This window comes from Rattus norvegicus, chromosome 5 (genome assembly GCF_021556685.1).
Source record: "Rattus norvegicus strain SHRSP/BbbUtx chromosome 5, alternate assembly SHRSP_T2T, whole genome shotgun sequence".
In the NCBI taxonomy this organism is placed as follows: Eukaryota; Metazoa; Chordata; class Mammalia; order Rodentia; family Muridae; genus Rattus; species Rattus norvegicus.
In genome coordinates, this window is record NC_141538.1 from 21,839,385 (window position 1) to 21,866,089 (window position 26,705).

The 26,705-nt window shown below is 40.2% G+C and overlaps 2 protein-coding genes across 29 annotated transcripts in view; one reads left to right on the top strand and one right to left on the bottom strand.

The window, feature by feature from the left end:
• The window catches only part of Tmem68 (transmembrane protein 68), a 30,545-nt gene extending 15,034 nt beyond the window's left edge, over positions 1-15,511 (bottom strand). For 10 of the 25 annotated variants that reach the window (XR_015619637.1, XR_015619641.1, XR_015619633.1 and 7 more), the window contains 3 exon segments: positions 15,395-15,511; positions 11,841-11,927; positions 9,505-9,893 (listed from right to left, as the gene is read on the bottom strand). Coding sequence is in view for 10 of the 25 variants with exons in the window: in NM_001436757.1 (NP_001423686.1) it covers positions 9,505-9,829 (325 nt within the window). In the remaining 15 variants the exon portion in view is untranslated. 25 annotated transcript variants of the gene reach the window in all.
• Positions 15,512-15,574: 63 nt separating this feature from the next.
• The window catches only part of Tgs1 (trimethylguanosine synthase 1), a 33,102-nt gene continuing 21,971 nt past the window's right edge, over positions 15,575-26,705 (top strand). For 2 of the 4 annotated variants that reach the window (XR_015619645.1, XM_087548646.1), the window contains exons 1-5: positions 15,575-15,834; positions 19,521-19,585; positions 21,000-21,157; positions 21,414-22,227; positions 25,072-25,189. Coding sequence is in view for 3 of the 4 variants with exons in the window: in XM_087548646.1 (XP_087404772.1) it covers positions 15,731-15,834; positions 19,521-19,585; positions 21,000-21,157; positions 21,414-22,227; positions 25,072-25,189 (1,259 nt within the window). In the remaining variant the exon portion in view is untranslated. 4 annotated transcript variants of the gene reach the window in all.

A 26,705-nucleotide genomic window follows, 5' to 3' on the forward strand; every position in this document is an offset into this window, starting at 1 on the left:
AATCCAGGACTCAATGAGAAGATCAAACCTAAGGATAATAGGTATAGAAGAGAGTGAAGACTCCCAGCTCAAAGGACCAGTAAATATCTTCAACAAAATCATAGAAGAAAACTTCCCTAACCTAAAGAAAGAGATACCCATAGGCATACAAGAAGCCTACAGAACTCCAAATAGATTGGACCAGAAAAGAAACACCTCCCGTCACATAATAGTCAAAACACCAAACGCACAAAATAAAGAAAGAATATTAAAAGCAGTAAGGGAAAAAGGTCAAGTAACATATAAAGGCAGACCTATCAGAATCACACCAGACTTCTCGCCAGAAACTATGAAGGCCAGAAGATCCTGGACTGATGTCATACAGACCCTAAGAGAACATAAATGCCAGCCCAGGTTACTGTATCCTGCAAAACTCTCAATTAACATAGATGGAGAAACCAAGATATTCCATGACAAAACCAAATTTACACAATATCTTTCTACAAATCCAGCACTACAAAGGATAATAAATGGTAAAGCCCAACATAAGGAGGCAAGCTATACCCTAGAAGAAGCAAGAAACTAATCGTCTTGGCAACAAAACAAAGAGAATGAAAGCACACAAACATAACCTCACATCCAAATATGAATATACCGGGAAGCAATAATCACTATTCCTTAATATCTCTCAACATCAATGGCCTCAACTCCCCAATAAAAAGACATAGATTAACAAACTGGATACGCAACGAGGACCCTGCATTCTGCTGCCTACAGGAAACACACCTCAGAGACAAACACAGACATTACCTCAGAGTGAAAGGCTGGAAAACAATTTTCCAAGCAAATGGTCAGAAGAAGCAAGCTGGAGTAGCCATTCTAATATCAAATAAAATCAATTTTCAACTAAAAGTCATCAAAAAAGATAAGGAAGGACACTTCATATTCATCAAAGGAAAAATCCACCAAGGTGAACTCTCAATCCTAAATATCTATGCCCCAAATACAAGGGCACCTACATACGTAAAAGAAACCTTACTAAAGCTCAAAACACACATTGCACCTCACACAATAATAGTGGGAGATTTCAACACCCCACTCTCATCAATGGACAGATCATGGAAACAGAAATTAAACAGAGATGTAGACAGACTAAGAGAAGTCATGAGCCAAATAGACTTAACGGATATTTATAAAACATTCTATCCTAAAGCAAAAGGATATACCTTCTTCTCAGCTCCTCATGGTACTTTCTCCAAAATTGACCATATAATTGGTCAAAAAACGGGCCTCAACAGGTACAGAAAGATAGAAATAATCCCATGCGTGCTATCGGACCACCACGGCCTAAAACTGGTCTTCAATAACAATCAAGGAAGAATGCCCACATATACTTGGAAATTGAACAATGCTCTACTCAATGATAACCTGGTCAAGGAAGAAATAAAGAAAGAAATTAAAAACTTTTTAGAATTTAATGAAAATGAAGGTACAACATACCCAAACTTATGGGACACAATGAAAGCTGTGCTAAGAGTAAAACTCATAGCGCTGAGTGCCTGCAGAAAGAAACAGGAAAGAGCATATGTCAGCAGCTTGACAGCACACCTAAAAGCTCTAGAACAAAAAGAAGCAAATACACCCAGGAGGAGTAGAAGGCAGGAAATAATCAAACTCAGAGCGGAAATCAACCAAGTAGAAACAAAAAGGACCGTAGAAAGAATCAACAGAACCAAAAGTTGGTTCTTTGAGAAAATCAACAAGATAGATAAACCCTTAGCCAGACTAACGAGAGGACACAGAGAGTGCGTCCAAATTAACAAAATCAGAAATGAAAAGGGAGACATAACTACAGATTCAGAGGAAATTCAAAAAATCATCAGATCTTACTATAAAAACCTATATTCAACAAAACTTGAAAATCTTCAGGAAATGGACAATTTCCTAGACAGATACCAGGTATCGAAGTTAAATCAGGAACAGATAAACCAGTTAAACAACCCCATAACTCCTAAGGAAATAGAAGCAGTCATTAAAGGTCTCCCAACCAAAAAGAGCCCAGGTCCAGACGGGTTTAGTGCAGAATTCTATCAAACCTTCATAGAAGACCTCATACCAATATTATCCAAACTATTCCACAAAATTGAAACAGATGGATCACTACCAAATACCTTCTACGAAGCCACAATTACTCTTATACCTAAACCACACAAAGACACAACAAAGAAAGAGAACTTCAGACCAATTTCCCTTATGAATATCGACGCAAAAATACTCAACAAAATTCTGGCAAACCGAATCCAAGAGCACATCAGAACAATCATCCACCATGACCAAGTAGGCTTCATCCCAGGCATGCAGGGATGGTTTAATATATGGAAAACCATCAAAGTGATCCATTATATAAACAAACTGAAAGAACAGAACCACATGATCATTTCATTAGACGCTGAGAAAGCATTTGACAAAATTCAACACCCCTTCATGATAAAAGTCCTGAAAAGAATAGGAATTCAAGTCCCATACCTGAACATAGTAAAAGCCATATACAGCAAACCAGTTGCTAACATTAAACTAAATGGAGAGAAACTTGAAGCAATCCCACTAAAATCAGGGACTAGACAAGGCTGCCCACTCTCTCCCTCCTTATTCAATATAGTTCTTGAAGTTCTAGCCAGAGCAATCAGACAACAAAAGGAGGTCAAGGGGATACAGATCGGAAAAGAAGAAGTCAAAATATCACTATTTGCAGATGATATGATAGTATATTTAAGTGATCCCAAAAGTTCCACCAGAGAACTACTAAAGCTGATAAACAACTTCAGCAAAATGGCTGAGTATAAAATTAACTCAAATAAATCAGTTGCCTTCCTCTATACAAAAGAGAAACAAGCCGAGAAAGAAATTAGGGAAACGACACCCTTCATAATAGACCCAAATAATATAAAGTACCTCGGTGTGACTTTAACAAAGCAAGTAAAAGATCTGTACAATAAGAACTTCAAGACACTGAAGAAGGAAATTGAAGAAGACCTCAGAAGATGGAAAGATCTCCCATGCTCATGGATTGGCAGGATTAATATAGTAAAAATGGCCATTTTACCAAAAGCGATCTACAGATTCAATGCAATCCCCATCAAAATACCAATCCAATTCTTCAAAGAGTTAGACAAAACAATTTGCAAATTCATCTGGAATAACAAAAAACCCAGGATAGCTAAAGCTATCCTCAACAATAAAAGGACTTCAGGGGGAATCACTATCCCTGAACTCAAGCAGTATTACAGAGCAATAGTGATAAAAACTGCATGGTATTGGTACAGAGACAGGCAGATAGACCAATGGAATAGAATTGAAGACCCAGAAATGAACCCACACACCTATAGTCACTTGATTTTTGACAAAGGAGCCAAAACCATCAAATGGAAAAAAGATAACATTTTCAGCAAATGGTGCTGGTTCAACTGGAGGTCAACATGTAGAAGAATGCAGATCGATCCATGCTTATCACCCTGTACAAAGCTTAAGTCCAAGTGGATCAAGGACCTCCACATCAAACCAGACACACTCAAACTAATAGAAGAAAAACTAGGGAAGCATCTGGAACACATGGGCACTGGAAAAAATTTCCTAAACAAAACACCAATGGCTTACGCTCTAAGATCAAGAATCCACAAATGGGATCTCATAAAACTGCAAAGCTTCTGTAAGGCAAAGGACACTGTGGTTAGGACAAAACGGCAACCAACAGATTGGGAAAAGATCTTTACCAATCCTACAACAGATAGAGGCCTTATATCCAAAATATACAAAGAACTCAAGAAGTTAGACCGCAGGGAAACAAATAGCCCTATTAAAAAATGGGGTTCAGAGCTAAACAAAGAATTCACAGCTGAGGAATGCCGAATGGCTGTGAAACACCTAAAGAAATGTTCAACATCTTTAGTCATAAGGGAAATGCAAATCAAAACAACCCTGAGATTTCACCTCACACCAGTGAGAATGGCTAAGATCAAAAACTCAGGGGACAACAGATGCTGACAAGGATGCGGAGAAAGAGGAACACTCCTCCATTGTTGGTGGGATTGCAAACTGGTACAACCATTCTGGAAATCAGTCTGGAGGATCCTCAGAAAATTGGACATTGAACTGCCTGAGGATCCAGCTATACCTCTCTTGGGCATATACCCAAAAGATGCCCCAACATATAAAAAAGACACGTGCTCCACTATGTTCATTGCAGCCTTATTTATAATAGCCAGAACCTGGAAAGAACCCAGATGCCCTTCAACAGAGGAATGGATACAGAAAATGTGGTACATCTACACAATGGAATATTACTCAGCTATCAAAAACAACGAGTTTATGAAATTCGTAGGCAAATGGTTGGAACTGGAAAACATCATCCTGAGTGAGCTAACCCAATCACAGAAAGACATACATGGTATGCACTCATTGATAAGTGGCTATTAGCCCAAATGCTTGAATTACCCTAGATGCCTAGAACAAATGAAACTCAAGACGGATGATCAAAATGTGAATGCTTCACTCCTTCTTTAAAAGGGGAATAAGAATACCCGTGGCAGGGAATAGAGAGGCAAAGATTAAAACAGAGACAGAAGGAACACCCATTCAGAGCCTGCCCCACATGTGGCCCATACATATACAGCCACCCAATTAGAAAAGATGGATGAAGCAAAGAAGTGCAGACCGACAGGAGCCGGATGTAGATCGCTCCTGAGAGACACAGCAAGAATACAGCAAATACAGAGGCGAATGCCAGTAGCAAACCACTGAACTGAGAACGGGACCCCCGTTGAAGGAATCAGAGAAAGAACTGGAAGAGCTTGAAGGGGCTCGAGACCCCATATGTACAACAATGCCAAGCAACCAGAGCTTCCAGGGACTAAGCCACTACCCAAAGACTATACATGGACTGACCCTGGACTCTGACCTCATAGGTAGCAATGAATATCCTAGTAAGATCACCAGTGGAAGGGGAAGCCCTGGGTCCTGCTAAGACTGAACCCCCAGTGAACTAGACTGGTGGGGGGAGGGCGGCAATGGGGGGAGGGTTGGGAGGAGAACACCCATAAGGAAGGGGAGGGGGGAGGGGGTTGTTTGCCGGGATACCGGGAAAGGGAATAACACTCGAAATGTATATAAGAAATACTCAAGTTAATAAAAAAAAAAAAAAAAAAAAAAGAGTGTCATTCCCATTACCCAGGAAGAATGCTTTTTTAACAAACTGAGAAAGGTTTAAGCTCAAAGGCTGCTAGCCACTTGAAGGTAGGAACACAGAATTTTTTTAAATCGTAAGGTACATATGATCTGAGGGTAAATTTTATAATATAATATAAAATACTGAATAGATCCTGGCATAGGGATATTTTTGAATAATAAAATCTTATAAATAAAATCTGTTCAGTAACAGGTAACTAAATAAACTACTAAATATTTGCGAGAAGGGTTAATAGCATGTGAAGTCCTATTTGACCACACATATACAAATGATAAATAAACCACATTTAAACAGAGTTCATTTGCATGCTACCTTTTTCTTTTTCTTTTTACAATGATGTTTTTGTACCCTTCTGAAGTTTAAAAAGCACACATTAAGTTTGAGTGAAACAAAATCAAAGCACAGACACATAGACCCTTTTCGTCACAAGCTCGACTTTTTAAAAAGTCTCACTTATCCAAACAAAGTAACTTAACAAAATAAAACACTAAAGCATGCTAAGCACTGAGCCTCTGAGTCATAAATACTAAAACTACCTTGGAATTCCAATGTAAAATAGTGCTAAATCTGCCTATATTGTCCTAAATTCAAATTGATATACATCTTGAAATTTAGGCCATGTATATGTTGGTGAACAATGTAAACTCCTAACAAGTATCATAGGTAATGTCAACAAGTGCCACTGTTTTAAAGACAACCAAGGTACAACTCTGAGACGGGCACATGTGTGCTAACACAATGCTTTGTGTCCGGAGACCTGTACTGGCACCCAGGCATTTAACAAGCAAATATTAAAATCCAAAGCATCCAAACATGATTCCTGTTTGCAAAGTTCAATACCATGACTTCACCCTGAACACCCAGTGCAGGACCGATGCAGCATACAGTTTTGAGCAAGGGCTAAAACCATTTGTCAAAGTCTACATCCTCTGACTATACCTCTGAAATAACTTCTCTGAACCTGTTTCCTGAGGAGTAAAGTGGAAAAAGAACAAATGGTTATCTATCTTGAAGTAAGGTTTAAAGAAATCAAGTTATTTGACAGTGTTTCACAGTTAAAAAAAAAGTCCATGTTTTAACATGAACATAATGTTACCAAAGAACACATTAGTGTAAAAAAGCTATCTGTGGAAAGTTTTCTTAATGGCAGTCTATACTTCAGTGACGCATATCACCAAGTGTATTTCAAAGTCTGTCCTCTCAGAAGGATTTCTGTGAGTTCAGGGTCACCTTGGTCTATATAGCAAGACAGCTAGGACTATATAGAGAGATCTTGTCTTTAAAAAAAACCTCCGCTCTGAAACCACTTTGAGGCTTGACAACAGTCTGTAGAAATCTTTGTCAAATGCCGTTTTGCCTCAACAGTGGTTTGTTCTCATCAAAACATAGAACATGTGCTGGGGTTGAATCACTAATGCAGCAGCTGTGAGAAATGAGATCTATAGAAGGCTGCTAGCTAATGAGGCAGCTCCCTAGGAACGCAGTCCACTCCTGGGGAACTCAGTTACTTTTAGGAATAGGCTTTTTGATTTTTTTCCCTAAGACAGGACCCCAGGACCCAGCAACTAAAGTAGGCTATGTCATTACAGAAAACTAAGAAGTTCTTAGCAAAGTAACTAACAAAGTGAGAGAACACACACAGGCAGCACATTGGATGAAAGAGGCTCAAAGAATGAAGACAACAAACTGAAACCCTTCACATGGGCTAAAGAGCAACAGCTCGCTTCCCTTCTTTCTTAAATTTGTTTTAGATTTTTCCTTTTATGTGTTTGAATGTTTGGTCTGTGTGGAGAGCACAATGTATGCTTGAAGCTTGACGAGTTAGCAGAGTCTGTTGGACTCCCTGACACTGCAGTCATGAATGGCTGTAGGCTACTGTCTGTGTGCCAAGAATAAAATCTGGGTCCTCTGCAAGAGGAACAAGTGCTCCCAAATGCTGGACCACCATTCCTTGGTCCCTTTTTCTTTTGGTTTTGCAACAGCCAGCCCTGAACTTCTGATGATTCCCCTGCCTCAGCGTCCTAAATGCTGGAATTATAAAACAATCTACCAGTGACCACTGAGTAAAGTTCTCAAAAGTAGACATATAAATGGTCAACGAATACGAGAAAAAAATGTTTCACTGATTATCAGAAGAATGCATGCTGAAACCACAATAAAACACCATTCACCCTAGGTATAATGGCCATCATCAAAAGGTAACAAAGAGCTGCAGCGTGATGTAGCGCAGTGGTAGAGTTCCCAGTATTAGGAGGTCCTGGGTTTAATCCCCAGGGGGTGGTGGGGAATCCCAAATGCTGCTCACAATGAAGAAAGGGAAATTGTAATTTAGTTTAGACTTTATAAAAAATCATATGGCAAATCTGGGGGGAAAACAAAAAAACAAAACAGAACCACTGATACTATAAAACCCAGCAACTCCACTGCCCGGTACAGAACCAAAGAAGCTGTTGCTGCACACAGACACAACTGAACATCATGAGTAAAATCCGCCACACAAAGACAGCAGCATGTTTTAAATCTTTAAACGCAAAGTTATAGAAGTGCAGACTAGAACAGTGGTCACTAGAGACTGGGAAAGGAGGACAGAGAGAAGGTGAAGGAACTTTTAGAGTCTGGCTGAGTGGGAGGGAAGGAGCCGGGAGGGGGATATTAGCACATGTGGAAATAGATCGATGAGTCTCAGGTTGTCTAGCTAATGTGTTAGTAATTATTCTTTAAAACAGCAGGCTCTAAAGATGGTCTGCTCCCTTATGTTCTCTGTTCCTAGGTGCCTGCTTCCCCTCCACTTCAAACTTCCACCAGGAGCAAGGAGGCATGTGCTTAAACTTTGAGAGTTATTTACAAATTTTCCCATTTCAGGGACTCTGGTTTGAAAGCGTAATAGACAAAGGGACGTATGGCTCAAATCCTTGGCATTTTTGTATAGTCCAAACATATGCCATTCATAAATAAGGGACTGGTTGAAAAATTAATTAAAAATTGGTCAAGAGAACCACCAAATCCTTGAAAACAAACCATCAGAGGTAATTTTCATAACAGCCAAAAACATAAGCCACCAACCATTAAGTGTTCAACACCAGAGCCTCGCAAGTCATGAAGAGTACGTTGCCACCTCACTTATCCAGAAAGACACCCCGACTTCCTAGATGAATCAAGCAACAAATGGGTAAACATCATGACTGATATTTAATGTTTGCTATTATATTTCACTCTTTTAAAATGTCACTTTGGCAGAATCAAATTTACTCTGAACAGAACAGCAGTGGTGGCACTTTAACCACAACACTTGGAGGGCAGAGGCAAGCAGATCTCTGCGAGTTCAGAGCCAGCCTGATCCACACAGAGATGAGCCAGGCATATGTAGAGACCCTGTCTCTAAGAAGTAAAATTAAAATGAAAAGACTTTTTCTAGCCAAGCATGGTGGCATTTGCTATAACCCCAATTAATACTCAGGAAGCCAGAGGAGGAGGGCAAATTCCAGGGTGGCTACACTATGTTTCCAAACCTTATCTCAAAGCACAAAACTAAGTGTGGCTGGAGAGACCGCTCTGCACACTTGTCCTGTTGCACAGGACCAGAGCTCGGCTTCCACCAATGTTAGATGCTTGCAACAGTCTCTAACTCCAGCTCCAACTCTGACACACGCCCTTGGCCTCTACCAGCACACATACACACCAATCAATCAATCAATCAATCAATCAATCAGTTAATCTTTAAAAACAGGAAAATGCAGTTTCTATGAAACAGAAAGAGAGTACAGTGAGGAGAGGATGAGGTCTAAAGGGCAAAGGAAGGCTTCCGCAAAAGAAGACATCTATGATATATGTGTATGTATGTATGTATGTATACACACACACATATGGAGTACATCCATACATATGTGAAACAGAAGCCGGACTGCTTAAAGGGGAGGAACAGCAAGAGGTGGAGACGGGGAGAGGAAAAGGAATGAATGGGGCAGCAATAAAAACAAAATGACAGACACATAGGAAAACATCACAATAAAAGCTGTGACTGTGTGATAGGAAAACAAGAAGTTCTGACAGTTTAAGTAATGTTTATGATGTCTTAAATATCAATTTTCATATTTCAGTTTATAGTAACTGAGAGTGCTGTATAACAGAAATGAACGTATTTAGGAAAAATCACTTAAAAGACATACATATCTAGTACAATCTAGTAAAATCCCTTCCAGCCTATCTTTCAGGAACTCCCCAGCCATTGCAGACATGGGTGTCTGTGCTAACGCCAGGTTGTAAGATGGCAGCAGGCCGCTTACCATGCCAAACCGCCGCATGTCCATCCCACAGGGTTGCCACTGTTTTCCTCGCGCCATCCCACAAGTTGTGAGAGTAGGCTTCTTTTAACACATTCTTCCTCTTATAGATGTGGAGGAAAATAATAGTAAGGTAGAGAAGGAAGATGGTAAAGTACGGAAGTATTAAAAGGATCAGCGGGGTGAAGACCCACAAGAGATGGTTCGCAAAATTCAGGTAGTCCTCCAACTGTTCCACACCCAACCACTCTTCCAGCACGTGAAGCATACAGGTCACGTAGGGCACGGAGTCCTGCCCTGCAGCACACGTCTGGTTGTTATTTATCATTTTCCTTAGATGAAAATCCCAAATTCTGTCTCTTTCTTCATTGCCATAGGTGTTACTGCAATGCCTGAAGGGAGAAAGATGCAGTTATTCTTTACAAAGGTAAATAGGTTGGTTTACTTTGTCTATTTTGCTATGGACGTGGTCATCTTTAATACCAAGTTAAGGAGGGGTTTTAACACTTAACTGTGAGAATAAGGCTTTCTCTACAAAATGGTGAAAAAGTGTCGGGCTTAGCTTCTGAAATAACTTGCAAGCTGTGGTTAAGAGGGAAATGCTGATATGGAATGAAATTGCTGCTCAAACTTGTGATCTAACCCCTATCTTCCACAGACCACACTGAACCTTTCACTCTTTCTACTGAGACTGTGTCCTACACAAAGGAAAGCATCAGTGTCTGATTCTGTAATGCAGAGTTTTAGGAAATGATGACATACACTTGGATATTTCCTTTTATAAAGAAATTGATTTGCATAAGAGCTTATCTGCTCTTTTGACACTACAGGATTAAAAATGCACTTTTTAATCTTACAGTCATGAAAATTTCTGTTAAAACATAAACGACTGAAAAATAGCTACAAAAGTATAGCATGAACTCACTCTCTAACTTGGCTTACCAGGAAGTACATAAATATCCTATCTCTAGCTTCAATGCATGAACTCTGAAAACACAGTAAACAAATGAAATCTTATCAAACAAAAATCATTAGGAACTTAGGTTTACATTCCCATGAAATGCACGGCAGGAGATGGCCACAAATGTCTGACAAACAATGACAGCCCTAGGTGTGTCACAAGGTACACTGAGGCTGCTCTGCACAGCTTAAGGCTATAAAACATGTACAAATGTACGATGTCTAAATGGCTACCACTTCTTACTTGTATCAACAGGCTATAAGTCAAGTCGTCGAATGTGACATTTGATAGTACAACTTTATTATCTTTAAGACATAATTACCTACTATGATTTCCTTCTTTCATTCATATGTTGCCTGCCTCAAAGTCTGATCTTTAACCATTATTTCATATTACATAACTTTAAGAAAGCCATCTCAAATTCATTGTGACAGATCCAGGAAAGGAATAAGTAAAAGAGAGAGAATAAACCAGACTCTCACACAAGAACAATTGTATGGTATTTTGTTAGCAAGATTACCTTGCTAAGTAGCTTTGTAACAGAGCACACATTCTGACTAACAGAGGACTTGGTCTGACTTCCTTGTAATGAACAGCATTTCTCTGTGGCAGCACTGACTAACACAGTAGATGTTAAGCTCCTCAACCTATGCTTGATTATATCACTGTGTTGGTTACTCTTCTTATCACTAAAAGTTCTGTTAAAACATAAATGACTGAAAACATAGCTACAAAAATATTCCATAAACCCTCTCTCTAAAATACTCATCACTGCCATTAAATACCTAAGAAATAAGGCAGTTGACAATAAGAGTTGACTTTGGCTCATGGTTCAAAGGAAATCAGAAATAATGACAAAGTTGTGGAAGCACAAAAGACTTGGTCCTGTGGCAACAAATAGGAAGCAGAGAAAGAATGCCAGTGATCACCATGGTTTCTGCATTCCTCCTTTTTATTGAGGCCAACCCTTTCAAAATACCTTCTCAGACAGTCAGTGGGGTGTTTCACTAATGTACCAAGTGCTTCTTAATCAAATAAAAATCAAACGTTGATAATAAAATAATAAAATCAAAAGTTGTAATAAAATTTAACCATTACACTAACAAATTCACCATAAGAGTTAAACTATAATTTACCAGCATTTGATCATTTAAAATTCAATATGGCGAAATTTAGTGCCTTTAGAAACCAGCCTGGCAGTTTCTGTAGAAGCTAAACATATGTTACTATATTACCCAACAAATCTACCTCTACCTATACCCACAAAGACTAAAGACATTCACACAAAAGCTTGTGCATTCATAGAATCATACTAATTCATAGAATTAGTAACAGACTCATTCATAATAGTGGAAAGTGGACAGACTGAGATGCCTACCAACTGATGACTGAATAGAAATGACAGATCCATGTAACACAGCACCACTCAGTCAGAGAGCAGAGCCCTGCTGCAGCGGGGGTGAACCTGGAAAAAAGCACAATAAACTAAATTAAAAACAAGCAAAAATCAGAAATAGCAGGAAGTACGTGTCCACTGATATGTCATACCCAAAATAAGCCAATCAGAAAAGTTAGGAAAATTAGTGGTTGACAGACCTGGGGAGCATCAAAGAGATAATGAGGCACCCTAGAATTAGAGAGCAAGGATGCTGAACCCACTAATCTGCTCGGTGTAAAGTGGTACAGTACCTGTACATGTACATGTACATGTAACTCTCAAAAACTGTTAAAGTATTCAAACACTGTTAATAAGTAAACTAATTAGGTTAAGGGAAATTGCCTAGGCCCAACTAACAGTTTGAAACTTTGGCTGTTATTGTTTAAGGCACTGACCAACTAATAGTCTAGGCTTATTTACATTTTAATAGGTTTTTAACATCTTCTCACTTTATAGCTTTCTGTAGTACCTCCTCAGAGAAGTTAGTAATAGAATTATAGCAGTCTCCCTTATCTACAAAGTGTACATTCTAGGACCCAGGTAGATTCCTAAAACTAAGGATAGCACCAATTTCTATACAGGTTATGAAAGCACTGTCAACTGCAAAACACAAGCTGCTCCAAAACAGAAAAGTCTGAAGGCCACCAAGTAGAAAATTCCACATTTAAAGTCACAGCCTCAAATAGTAAGCCACAGTGAAAATAGCATGTATATGTATATGTACATATATATATATACATGTAAAGTGTATAATATGTAATATATGCAGTATATATGTAATATATGTGTATGTATATAGATAGATAGATAGATAGATAGATAGATATTATCTCCAGCTATGAGCACAGAGTACATACAAAACTTAAGTGAGATGAAGAGACCTAGGAATATCTTTAACAAAGGAAGAGAATAATCTCTACAGTAAAAGTTATAAAAACAGGGACAAAAGAAATTAAGAAGATACTAAAAAAAAGTCCATGTTTTTGTTTCAGAAAAACTAATATTGTTAACGTGTGCATACTAGTTAAAATGATACTCATATTCAATGAAATTTGAATAAAAAAAATCAAAGACATTTCACAGAAATAGAAAAAAATACGTTCACAGAATTGTAACAATCCCCAAACGACTTGAAACGACCAAAGCGACATGAGCACCGGGAATAATGCTGAAGGCACTACCATATCTGCCGTCAATGTAACCAGAACATGAAACTGACATAAAAACAGACATGGAGACCAATGAAATCAAACAATATAAAAACAAATGCACATATTTACAGCCAATTTCTTTTAAACAAAGCCAGCAATGTTAAACTTTGCACTTTAAAGTATTAGGGAAAAACTATGCCCCCCCCCCAGCACAAACATCCAAACCCCCCCCAAAAAAATTAATCAAAGAGCAGATTTATTTCTAGACTGTACTAAGTAGTCAAAAGGTTCAACAAGAAAAGTCCACACAAGCCCATTAAGAAGAGATTTTGAACAGTCACTTCTTGGGAGATTATGCAAATGACCAGCAAACATGAAAATAGATAGCAACAATGTTGCAGCTACTCTTCCCTGTCAATGTTGTGTTTAGAACCACTAGGAGACAAACCTCTGGGAACGTCTATGAGAACTTTTTCCTTTGTGTTAACAGAGGTGGGAAGATTCACACTAACTTTGGGTGGTACCATCTTATGCTCTCATACAAGGAAGTTAAGCTCATACAAGGAAGATACAAACAGTCGGTCAGGGCAAGCGCAGGGAGGGATATAGACAGGGTGATTTAGTGTGTGTGGGGCATAGCCAAAGGGAAGAGTTAACTCTTAAAGCACAGAAGGAAAACTGGTTCACAAAGTAAGTATCCAAAAACAACTAGTAGAGAAGATTTTGAATGCCCCAACACAAAGAAACACTAAGTCTGAGGTGAGAAATATATTGTTTCCTCCAATCTCTTCATGAATACATACTATATGCGTGCACTGAAACACTGCCTTGTGTCCCAGAAACACGGACAAGTCTTAGATGCCATGGCTTTTTAAATTTTTTAAAAATATTTTTTATTAACTGACACTGTGGGGAGAGTACATTAGTGAGCATATGTCATGGCTGTTCATGTGGAGGTGGAGGACAACTTTCAAACATCAGCAAATGTTTTGTAGCAAGCACCTTTAACCAATATGCCTTCACCCCATAAAAAACAAACAGACAAACAACTGTGATTTTAAGCTTCTTTCTCTAGGTTCTGATGTGCATTACCTTTCAAAAGATTTTTTTCAATATAAAAATGCTCTTCTACTTTTGATTAAAGTCTCCCACTCTCTTAATGATTACCGTTCTAATTATTGTCTAAGTCTGGTCACTCATTCCAATAATGCTCCAATACATCTTTATTTACTTACTTATTTTTCAGACAGGATCTGTGTGGACCTGACTTGCTTGGCAGATTAAGGTGGCCTTGATCTCAAAAAGATTTGTCTGCCTCTGCCTCCCAAGTCTGAGATTAAAGGTGTATGCCGCCATACCTACCTATAATCCACATCTAGACTGGTGTATCTACAAATGCAGTACTCTTTCCTTCATAACTCCTAAGTTCAAAATATACTTGACCTCAAAATCAAGCCGCATCAAGAATGTAGGGAAAAACATTTTCTTTAAAAATTAAAGTATTCCCATCGATTCACAAACGTGGTCCAAATACAAATATCAGCTCAGTTCTTATACAGCCCATAAAAAGTACCAATAAACACAAACTAAGTCTTCGATGATGCAAAAACCTTCAAACATGAGCTTATTTAGTTTTTGAGGAAGCTGTTGGCCAGTCTCAAACAGCACCTAGTGCTGAATGTCTTTTTCCCCCAAATATAGAAATTCTGTAAGTTTTCTATGTTCAACTTACGCATATTATTTCTTACAAATGTTTAACTGATTACAAAACCCAGCGATCGCGGCAGCGCAGCATCTACAGGATCTGGACCAAGTCGAATTTGCACAAATATAAAAGTTTGTAAGTGCTGTTTCCTTGGATCCTCTCCGGAGCCTCGTGGGATAATTATTGCTATTCAACCCTTTTTTATAAGTAGTCAGACGCTGCTCCTAGAGGCCAAGTGGCTTGCCAAAAGTCACATGGGTACTAAAGAGCATAAACCAGCATTCCAACCCTGCTCAGTCAGCTCACCAACAGTTCTAACCTGTACCAATGGCCTCGGCACTAGGGTCTCACTTTTCCCTCCAGCTCCATCAGGCTCGCGGGACTGGACCGTCATGAGACAAGAGATACGCCTAGCCTCAGACAAAAAGCTGCGGCGGTCCGTTCCGAGAGCCGAGAGAGTTGCGGATGCTGAGAACTAGTAGGCGACGGGCGTGGCAAGAGCCCGGCTCCAAGACCGGAGGGCGCAGGCGCAAAGATCCGGGAACCAGCCCGGCTTTCCGCTCCCGGCCCCGCGACCTGGACATTATGCTTGCCACCGGCTGGACATCATGGAGACGTCCATGGGAAGCCCGACGCACCTGACAAGGAAGTCACAGAAGATCAGGTTATCCTCGGCGACGTCGGCAGCTAGTCCGCGGTTGACCCCGGAGAGGCGGACTCTCAGATAGCGCCGGCTTTCTTTAAACACCTGAGAGGAAGAAGCCCGAGCCACATTGGGTGTAGAACCGTCTGTCAGACCGCCCCTTCCGGTAGCCGCCGTAGCTGCTTCCGGTGGCGCGCCTGGCCGGCTCCGGGCTCGAGCGTCCCCAGGCGCGTTCCGCTCCTCTGCCCGCGCGGGTTACGCCTCTCTGTGTCCAGCAACAGAGCAGAGGCCCGGCCCCGCCGCGGACACAAGAGCGAGCCCGGATAACAAAATGTGTTGCGAGAAGTGGAGCCACGTGGCCGAAATGCTGCTCTTCATTGAAGACCGCGAGGAGGAGTACAAGATCCTTTGCCTCTGCTCCCGAGCATTTGTAGAGTAAGTCTTGGCGGTCCTCTCACTTTTTATCCTTGCCTAGGAATGTGGGTGTCGCTGAGCTCGAGTGAGGCTTACCTAAAAACCAGATGACCTGCTTCTAGGGCAGACCGATGTCTAAGAAATTGGAAACTTCTCGGGCATGAAGGAATATTCTACTTCGATTACTAAAGGGAAATTATTAAAATTTTGATTTTTAAAATGTGGTACCCTAGATATGTTATTTCGTATTTACACAAGTGAAGGGCCAATCTCAGGGTTGAGTGAGTCGTGCGCCTCAGTGATAGATGCAGAAGAATCGCAAGTTCGATGCTGGAGGCGTGAAGTGTAAGCTAATGAAAATAACACGGTGAGGTGAAGGATCTAAATAAAGCTCTGTTTTCAAATAGTAAAAACCTTTCCAACTAAAATTTTCAACTAAAAAACAACTTCTAAGTATTTGAGACAAAAGGCTTAACTGTTTACAGCAGGTTTAGAGACATCTCTGAGGAAAATGTTTGTTTCATGATTAAAATTGCCTGGCTGGAAAGAACCTTCTGGTAGAAAAAGCACCGACGAATTTTAAATTTAAGCTTGAAATTATTCTTTTTCATTATGAACTTGAGGGAAGATATCCGAAAGTTCCTCAAAAGCGAATTAAAACACCATGTTAAATTTAATACTAAAAAGGCACTGTCCTCATTTGCACCGGTCAAAGTTGAGCAGTTCTGAGGGAGGGCAGGGGAGAGTAAGGATGGTAATAAGATAGAAAGGAAGACTCAGAGACAAGCATTAGAATTGGGAGGGCTGCAGGTCTGTACCACACCGGACCCAAATGTATTTCTCATAGCCTTAATATACTTTACAGTATCATGGGAAAAAAGTCACAAACTAGCAGAGACAATGGCTGACATAGATTGGATATCTGTTCCCATCCAGAGGCTTCCCTGTTCCTTCCACCAAGATTAATAGAATGTCCAGCCCCTTACCTTGAACTTAAGTTGTAGATCCTAGTTCCCTACGTCAGCAGGCCAGGAAATCTGCTATCCAACAGGTCCTGACCTCCCTTGACTTTGCCTGACAGGCAGACTATCACAGAAGCAGGCAAAAATGGCTGCCAACGCTCATTATATATAGTCAAGCGTCCATTTAATTTGAACTTTTGTGCTCCTATTAGATGTGCTGGCAGGTAATGGAATAAAAGAAAGAACCAGACTGCACTGAATTTACCTTCTAAGCAAAGATCCGTATTGCACTAAGATAGCTGTTTGTAAAATTATTCAGTTAACTCTGGATATGAGATGGGTCTGTGGAGCTTTGATAGCAGTCTGTAGCAGGATAGACAGTGAAATTATGAGGCCTTGGAAGGGGAAAGTCTTCTTGAAGTCTCTTTTTGGCTGAGAGTTGAGAACACCAGTATCCTTAACAGATTTTGATGTGAAGGTTGACTGAGTGAAAAAAATATGTAGAAATGGTTTGAATAAGTATTAAACTAGCCTGTGTGATGGCCCACATCTTTAATCCCAGCACTCGGAGAAGAAAAAACAGTCAGGCTGATCTCTGAGTTCAAGACCAGCCTGGTCTTCAAATCCAGTCTAGGACTCTGGACTCTGTTACAAAGAGAAAGCCTATCTCAAAAAGAAAAGGAAAAAAAAGAAAAAGAAAAAAAAAAAAAAAAAAAAGGTTGGACTACAGCAATGGACTACGGAGACGCTCAGTGAGTAAAGGCATTTACCACCAATACTGAAGGCATGGGTTTGATCCTCAGGGTCCACATGGTGGAAGAAGAGAAACAACCCCAAAGACTTTAAGACATGGTCTTACCAAGTGACTGGCTGACCTGAAACATTCTATAGACTAGGATGGTTTCAAACTCACAGAGCTCTGCCTGTCTCTGGCTCCCAACACTAGGATTAAAGGTGTGGGCTAAAATAGCAATTAGTCATGTGAGCCATCCTGGAGCACTTGGAGAGATCTAGGCCACTAACAGACTGTCTCAAAAAGAAACTAGACAGTCTGAGGAGTGACGCCTTAGTTTATTGAGAGAGTTGACTGCTGTTGTTACTGCTACTTTTCACACTATCTTTAATGTTCCAGAAGAAGACCTTTTGGGGTGGTCCTTATAGTCCAGACTTACCTTTCCAGTTTCTAGACTTATTTCTCCAAGAGCATCTTGGTTCTTTTAGTACTGGCCTCAAGCTTTTCTGTTGCTATGATGAAAATCTTGCAACTTAAGAAAGAAAGGGTGTGTTCTAGTTCAGTTCCAGGTTATAGTCCATCAAAGGAGGCAAGCCACAGCAGCAGAAACTTGATGGACTTCGTCAAATCCAGAGTCCCCCAAGCTCGGATATGTGCCAGGGACACATATGATGCCATCCCTGTAGGTAGGTAGGTCTCCAACATCAGTTAATGCAATTAAGATGATACTTAACAAATGTTCTCAGAGGCTTTTCTCCCAGGGAGAAATTTAAATTGTGTTAGATTGACAATCAGTACTAACCAACCCAGAACTTTAAAACCAAAAGCCGTGTATTTGTTGTTCCTGTGTCTTCTCAGTAGATAGCTCTGCAGTACCCATATGAACCATAGTACATGTGTGAATGGGTATTTGCATATATGTATACATTCTGTGTATCTAAGGCCATGAGTTTTAATACTGAACCATTATGTAGAAACCTTTTTTCCACAATCCATTTATTCATTCATTGTAACCATAATGACAGCTGTACTGACCCTGCCTCCACCTCATATCTCAGTGTCCCATGTATTTGGGTAGTGACAGACACAACACTGATGCCTGTGTGTGGCTCCCACTCCCTCCCTTGCCCATGGTGCCTGTGTTCTAGTGACTAGTGGGACTAGAGATCATGTGGCAAGAGCACATTTGCACTATATCTCCTTGCTATTCTCTGTTGATCTTTTTTATGCTTCATAAAGTATCCCTTCAAAAACAGGAGTGTTCAATCATACAGGAGTTTTATTTTGTAAAGTTTGTTAGAAGGTCACCAGAAATTCAGTGATAGGCATGGTAGCTCATGCTATAATCCTAGTAGTTGGGATACTGAAGTGAGGGCAGGAGAGTATATGACATCTCAAGTTCAAGGCCAGGCTCTGCTACATGGTGAGACCCTATCAAAGAAAGTAATATGTTACAAATGTGTGGTGTGCTTTTATTAAATGTTCTGTAGGTTTATTTTAGTAATGACATTTTCAATTATAGTAATTAATGTGCAAAAGAAAGGTTGAGTAAGAACATTATTCAACCTTTATACAGACCATGGCTATTTTGTCTACTGTGTAATAGATATTCTTCTTGTTTATGAATATATTATAGTATACAGATGTAACTTAATATGTGGATGAGTTCACCCTTTCCGCTATTGGAATATATTCAAAAACTTCGAGAATACCTAGGTGCTTCTGTGGAAGAAAGAAAATCAGATTTTTTTCTCCCATCGCCCAGGAGAAATCCCACTTAATTTTAAAAACTAGCAATGATAAGCATTGTCATGTGTCAAGAAATGCTATTTTATATTCGTTACCGATTTCGTTAACTCCAGGGGAAACATTGTATAGGTGAGAGAAATGTATTAACAGTTTGCTTCTCTTTCTTAACCTTTATTAGTTTATCAGTTTATCATTAACTCCTTCTTCTTTCCAGGTTTATAGTTCAACTTTTTCCAATGCAGATTATTTATTTTGCTTCACAGGGATCGGAAATTATACAACTTGGGATTAAAAGGCTACTATGTCAAAAGCAGTGGCAATAATGCAGGTAAAATAGAGTAAGGCAAATACCCCATTTTGGTAAAAAATTAACTCTGTTATCATATTCACATAATAACTTATGATAATATGTTCTACTCGCTGGCATAAAGGTGAATGATAAATAATCCTATAATCTCTCTACCTCTCTCACACACACCTACATACATACACATGCACGCAGGTGCTTATCTAGAATTTCTATCAAAGTTCATCTTTTATTTTCCTGATTTTCCTGTTGTGTGCTGGCTTGGCTTAGACTCTGGTGTCTACCATTCCTTCCTGATTTGTAACCATTAGCCTGGAATTTGAAACTTTTTTAAAAATCTTTTTTTTTTAATTGATATTGGCATTTTGCCTGCATGTGTGTGTAAGTGTACTACAAGCATGCAGTGCCCATAGAGGGCATCTTGAGGGAATCGTGAATTTTGAGAATGCCCAGAAGAGGACATCGGATGGATCCCCTACAACTGTAATTATAGATCTTCTGAGTCACCATGTAGGTGCTGGGAATCCAGCCTGACCCTCTCTGGAAAAGCAGCCAGTCCACGGAGCCATCTCTGCAGTCTAAGTTTGAAGTTTTGTAAAGTAAAAACCATGAAGTCTCTGTCAGATTTTTATAGTAAAAGTAGAATTAGGATGAATCCCAAGTGAACATTACTTCAGCCTTTTGCCTGAAGTAATAAGACACTACAATCCTATCTGACTTACCATACCAAATAAAATCAGAACATTTATTCTGTGTTATGACTTGACTTTATACTCTCTCACACTTCCCTATCCCCTTTCTCTTTCCACATAAAAGTTTCTCAGATTGAACAGAACTGCAGCACAGAGTTAAGCCAAAGACAACTCCAATATAGTCTATCGTAGTTGCCTTCAAAGTACTTTACCTTTCTCAAGGATAGGGCAAGCCAAGGTTTCATACCGTGCTGTCCACATAGGGATTCTGTAGGCTCTAGACTCCTGCTGAACCTGAGAAGCTGTGTTACCCACGAGAGGACCACAAAATTGGTTGATTTGTCTTCCTCATCCGACGCTCACCTGAGCTTTCATAATGTCAGTGGATGGAGTAGTGAGTGGGACGCTCTTCGCTACTTAGATGGATGCCTTGTCCTCACAGAAAAGCCTCTTAGGTAGACTCTCATATGAGGTTTCTTTAGCAGTATCTATTTCTGTTTCCTAAATCATAGACTTGGAGTGAGCGGGGTGCGTGTGTGTGTGTGTGTGTGTGTGTGTGTGTGAGTGTGAGTTCACATTACCACTACCGACTCTTTAGATTTTGAAATATGTAGCAATAGCATTAGTACAAGCATGGGCAAGTCATGTAAGAGTTCTGGATCGCAGATTCTTCTTTAGAATGAGGATAAGAAAACCTGCGTTTGCATTTTCTCTACAATGAAGCTGACAAATGCTGTCTGTAGGAGACCGAGTTACAGAAGAGGAGGAAGATGATCATTCCAGTGGCACTACGGAGTCACACAGCGCAGATGAAGGTGACCTTGACCCCGAGGCCAAACTCATGAGAAGTATGGGCTTACCAGTCCGGTTTGGTAGGATGTCTACGCATGGGAGTTTTGAGGTGTGCGTCTACTCTTAACTTCCATTTCGTGTTTTTATAAAACAGTATTGTCGGTCAGTCAGACTCATTCACAGCACACTTTACTCATATCATAGCCAAAGTACAAGTTGGGGCTTGTCCCACATGTAACTTTTCTTCTGTTGAGCACTTAACAGTTACTTTTTGTGTATTAAAAACCCATGCTGGGAGTTTGGGTGTGGGTGGGTTGTGCTACTCTTGAGGTAGACTCAAGCTTGTTACCATTTATCTGATGTAGGTGTCCATGAATGCAAGAAATAAAGCTAAAGTGAGGCAGAAGAGGAGAAAGCACCGCAAGCAGTATTTAGATGAAATTGTGCGGGAGGACTGGAGAAATGACTGTGAAGAAGATGACCTTGTAGTCTCCGATGACCCATCCTCAGTTGAACACTGTGAGAACAACAGCGCATGTGAAATTCAGAGCAAAACAGATGCTGAAGCAGAAAACCTTCCTGTTGAAAATACACTGGCTCCAAAGCTAGAGGTCACAGAGAATTGGGAAAAGTACTGGAATGAATACGGAGAAGGGCTGTTGTGGCAAAGCTGGCAAGAAAAATATCCAGACCAGACACTGTCTTCTGAACCCTGGAACCTTCCTGATACAAAGGAAGAATGGGAGCAGCACTACAGTCAGCTTTATTGGTATTACTTGGAGCAGTTCCAGTACTGGGAAGCTCAGGGCTGGACTTTCGTTGCCTCACAAAACTGTGATAAAGATGTTTGCACATCTCATACACAGGTTGACCAGAACGCTGAGAGCAGCCTGAAAGCAGATGGAACGACTTTGTCATCTTCACCTAACACAGCTGAGGATGAAAGCCTTGGCTCAAATGACATTGACCACAATGAAATTATTGCTGGGATTAATAAGATAACTCTGAGTGCAGAGGAAGTAGAACAGAGCCAGTTAGATTCCTCTGAACACTGTGACAAGCCACTCAGTGAAGTCACTGGGAAAGAGTGCCCTGCCTCTGGAGGAAGTGACTCCTGTCATGGAACACCCAAGGAAAGTGACATATCTGAGAACAGAAGCTCAGACCAACCAGCTCAAGGTAGGATTGTCCAGACTTAGTCTGTCAGGTAATGGTTCTCAGTCTGCTTAACACATTAATATTTAATGAACATTTTATCCCATCTTAATGTCGTATTACAAATAGTAATTAATTGCCCATCTACATTAATAAAAAAGGTACTCCTTCCTTCTGTACCTCTGTAGCCAGTAAAGGCAAGACTGAAACACTCCTGGGAAATCTAATTTACAGTGAACTTTCAACTTAGAGTTTTTCAAAACAAATGAATTAGAATTAAAAGCAAGCATTTCACAGGCAAAAGCTTTGTTTATCATAGATTAATAATCTTCTAATTTAGAAATTTGAGGTTATATTAAGACAACTGCATAATCAGGCTGAAATTTATGGCCCTGCTGCCACAGCCTCTCCAGTCCTAGGCTTGTGGTAGTTGTGAACCAGTCCTGACCCCAAGTTTGCAGAGTTCTGTGGCTTTCTCTTTTCTCTGAGCTACTACATTCTCATTCCTTTCTGTTTTGAGACTCATCCTTGGTTTAAGTTTCTATCTGTATATTCCTGATACATATATCTTAACTTCTTTCCTGTTGCTTTCCTGTGATAAAATACACATTGTGTTGCTGGCAAAACCGCCCTAAGGAAGAGAGTGTTTACTTTCTCTAGCAGTTGAAGGTTTGGACCATGGCAGGGAATTTAAGGCAGCCCTTGAAGCAGCGGGTCCTATTCAGCTGCATGCTCATACTCAGCTCACACTCTATGTCGTCCAGGCCCAAGCCCTGAAAATGGTTCCACCCACCTTTTAGGGTACTGTTCTCTTACGCCAGATAACCTATTGAAGAAAATACCCTTAAGGTCCTTAGAGGCCTGTCTCCTACGTCATTCCAGAGCCCTTCCCAGGGACAGTGAACACTGACCATCACAGCTTCTCTACTTATTAAACAAAGTTTGCAGCATACTGGTCAGTGTACTAGGCTGTATTTCTGCTATATTTTGCCCCTTTTATCCACTTCCCTGGTTATACTTTTTTCCTTTTCCAAACACAGTAATGCTTCTCAATCATTGCCGTCTAAGGTCTGCCCCACATATGTTGGTTGGCTGTAATTTGCTCCTTTGAGTTGTCTCTCGGGATCAATGAGTATTTAAGGTTTTAGCATACTTTCATTTTCCTGTTAAGATCAAAATATGAAGTCTGTGTTACATTTCTACATGCGTGTGACTTCTACGCTTTGTCACTGTCACTCTCCAGTCTATCCCTGTTTGCTTCCATAGAGGCAGTGGGACCTGAGAGAATGGAACCAGTATATGAGATGGACTAAAGTCTCTTGCAATAGTCAACTTTATTCAGAGTTTCAGATAATTTATACTCTGAGGGATGAGGAGTTGCTCGTGTAGCGTGTTCAGTCACAAGTACAAAGCCACACTTGACAAAAACAAATAAAATAGCAAGTCGTAATGAATAATCTGAAGTAAACTCACTCCTATCCACTATACCAGGGAGGGGCATGGAAACACATTCCAAGAACAGTTCTGTTTTTTGAAGAATCTGAGATCATAAGACTTTGTATTGTTTTCTTGGAGTTTTCTCATAAGCACTCATAATTCTTACATGACTCCCTTCTTGCAACATGTTTTGATATATTGCTACGGTTCTCCTGTTGTTAGTAAATGTTCGATTTTACCAGTACTCAGGAGCCAGATATTGGGGTGAAGCCCGGTAGCTCAGAAAGGCAGAGAATGTCCCAAAAGGAAGCTCTCCTGCTCCACGTCAAAAAACCCTTCAGACTCACTGTCCCTCCCTTTTACTTCCTGTGTCTCTCTATCCATCCTCCTGTCTCCCTCTTACTCTGTATGGTTTTTTTCCAGTTTCACTTCTTGTCAACTGGTTGTTCTTTCTCTTGAACTATGATTGACTTCATTTAATCCTGTTTACAATAAACAGAAAGCTCTTGAATTAAAGGTGTGTGCTAGGTCTGGGCATAAAACTAGAAACAGATTTTCCAGTAAATAACACAATCTCAGGGTTCACAGTGATCAAATATCCTACAACATTCACCTTAAGAAATTGTCTTGCCAGAGTCAATGAGGTGGCTCCGCAGGTAAAGGCACTTGCCTGACAATCTGAGTTTGATCTCTAGAACCCACATAGAAGAGAGGACCTAGTCCCACAGGTTATCCTGTGACCTCAACCCTCAGGTCATGGCCTCCCTTCCCCCCCCCCCCCACACCCACAAAGATTGATTTAAAAGAAAAAAGAATGTACCTGCCAACAGTTAGCAGGTAGCAGAAAGGAAATGCTGTACCCTGTAGCACACTTTGTATAGATGTAGACAAACGAGCTTCCTTTTGCCTTTAAAGCACAGTTGTGTCTCAGTTACATAGGAGGTGAGGTTCTGAGAAGTTCATAATCAAGTGACTCCACTGCTGTGCATCCATCAGAAGACACTGAAATTAAAACAGTGAGTGAGTTGTGATGAAATCTCATGAGATTGGGCTGGAGAGGATGGCTCAGATATTAGGAGCACTGGCTGCTCTTCCAGACGTCCTACCTGAGTTTAATTCCCAGCAAACACATGATGGTTCACAACCATCTGTAGTGGGATCCGTTTATAGATGTGTCTGAAGAGATCAACAGTCTACTCACATAAAATAAATAAATCTTAAAAAAAAAAAAAAAAAAAAAAGCTTAAAATCTCATGAGACCACTATTGAGTGTTCAAATTCACAGTGCCATCTTTGACTAAAGCACAGTAACACAAAATTGTATGATTAGACCATGGAGCCTTAACAGGCATAGCATAACTGATTGCCTTAGAAAATAACAGAAGAGTTGCCAAGACTCAAGGAAAAGTCCATTGTACTCTCTCTCTTTAGAGTTGCAGGAATCTTCAGGAACGAATACAAGTAAACATAGACCACACCATAACGGGACTGATGGAAACGAGAGTGAAGATGACCCCCCTGATCATAAGCCTAGCAAAATGAAGAGAAGGTAAGTCACACATTACCTCGCCCGGCAGCACTGAGCTGGAAGGGAAAGGCGGGTCTGTTAGTAAGACCTTTAGGCCCACAGTCCTAATTCTGCCACTCATAAATTCTAAAGAAATAATTTCTTTCCTCATTTTGTGCGACCAATAACCAGGTTTTGTGATATCATTAAGTTGACTGGAACTATCACATAGTATAGGACATTATAGTATAGTACATAACCTTCAGCCCACCCCCACACATGTAGTTGAATTTCTTTCTTATATATATGTTAAGCTACTTTTGAAATAGACTTTAATCAGTTGTTCTTGTTAAATGCATAGGGATGACGAGACGAAGGTAGGTTCTTTAATTTGGTACTTACCTAAATTTAGAGTGAAGATCAACTCTACCCAAGACAGTGCTTTCAGTTTACCACCCACACAGTGCAATAGATCATGATGGAAAGGCTAATGTGTCCCAAGTGCTGAGACTGTAGGGAAGGATAGAGCATAACGGACTTGGAACGTTATGCAGACATATTTCTTTATAGTGTTCCACATAAGATTTTTTCCTTCCATGTAGAACTAGAAAAATGATAAGCAAACAGAAGTCTGAATAGCTTAGTCCAGTAGCACATGCCACTGCTGTGTTGGCTGTAGGAGGAACCTTTGCTTATTAGTGCTCCACTAGTTGCTCCCAGTTCCCTGAAGAAGAAGGATGTGTGCTGATATTCCTAGGATTTAGTATGTACTCAGTAAAGTTTTTAGTGAGTTTGGCTTGCTTGGAAAGAGAAACTTTGTAAGAGTTACTTCTTCTGTATTCTGTTTGATGCAGTGGATCATATAATCAGTGTTCTTAAAGATACCTGTTTAAGGCACTTGTCACTTCTGAGATGCGATATCTACAGAAACAGCTTAAGGAAAGAGGCTTTGGACTCTAGCTTGAACTTAAGTTCCCATCATGACAGGGAAGTCGTGTCCATGGAAGCAACTCAAGGTTTTGACTGTAAGCACAAGGTTTTGATAGTGGTACATCAGGGCACAATGAAAGCTAAGAACTAGTTCCCATCTTACTTTCTTTTGCGATTCTTTGTCTGTCTGGAATGCCACTGTGGAGAGCCTTTCATCCTCTAGGAGAACCCTCACACACACAGGCAGAAGTGTACTTTGTAAATGAGCTAAGTCTGGTCAAATTCAATTGGTAAATTCTTCAGGGTTACCTGCCACCTGTATCACAGCCTTTTTTAAAGATTTGTTTTCTTATCACCTGTATGTGTTCTGAGGGTAGTATGTGAGATGCCCAAAGAGGCCAGAAATAGACATCAGATTCCTTGGCTCTGGAGTTTCCAATGGTTGTGAGCTGCTCAATATGGGTGTTGATTACCAAACACTGGGCTTCTGAGAGACTTTCGTGTGCTCTTAGCCTCTAAGCCAACCCTTCAGCCCCCATGCCTTACTCTTTCTAAGAACACTTCCTATGAAAATGTTTTGGTTTGATTGAGCTCTAGAGAAATCACTCCAGAAAATTAAGCTCGGGCT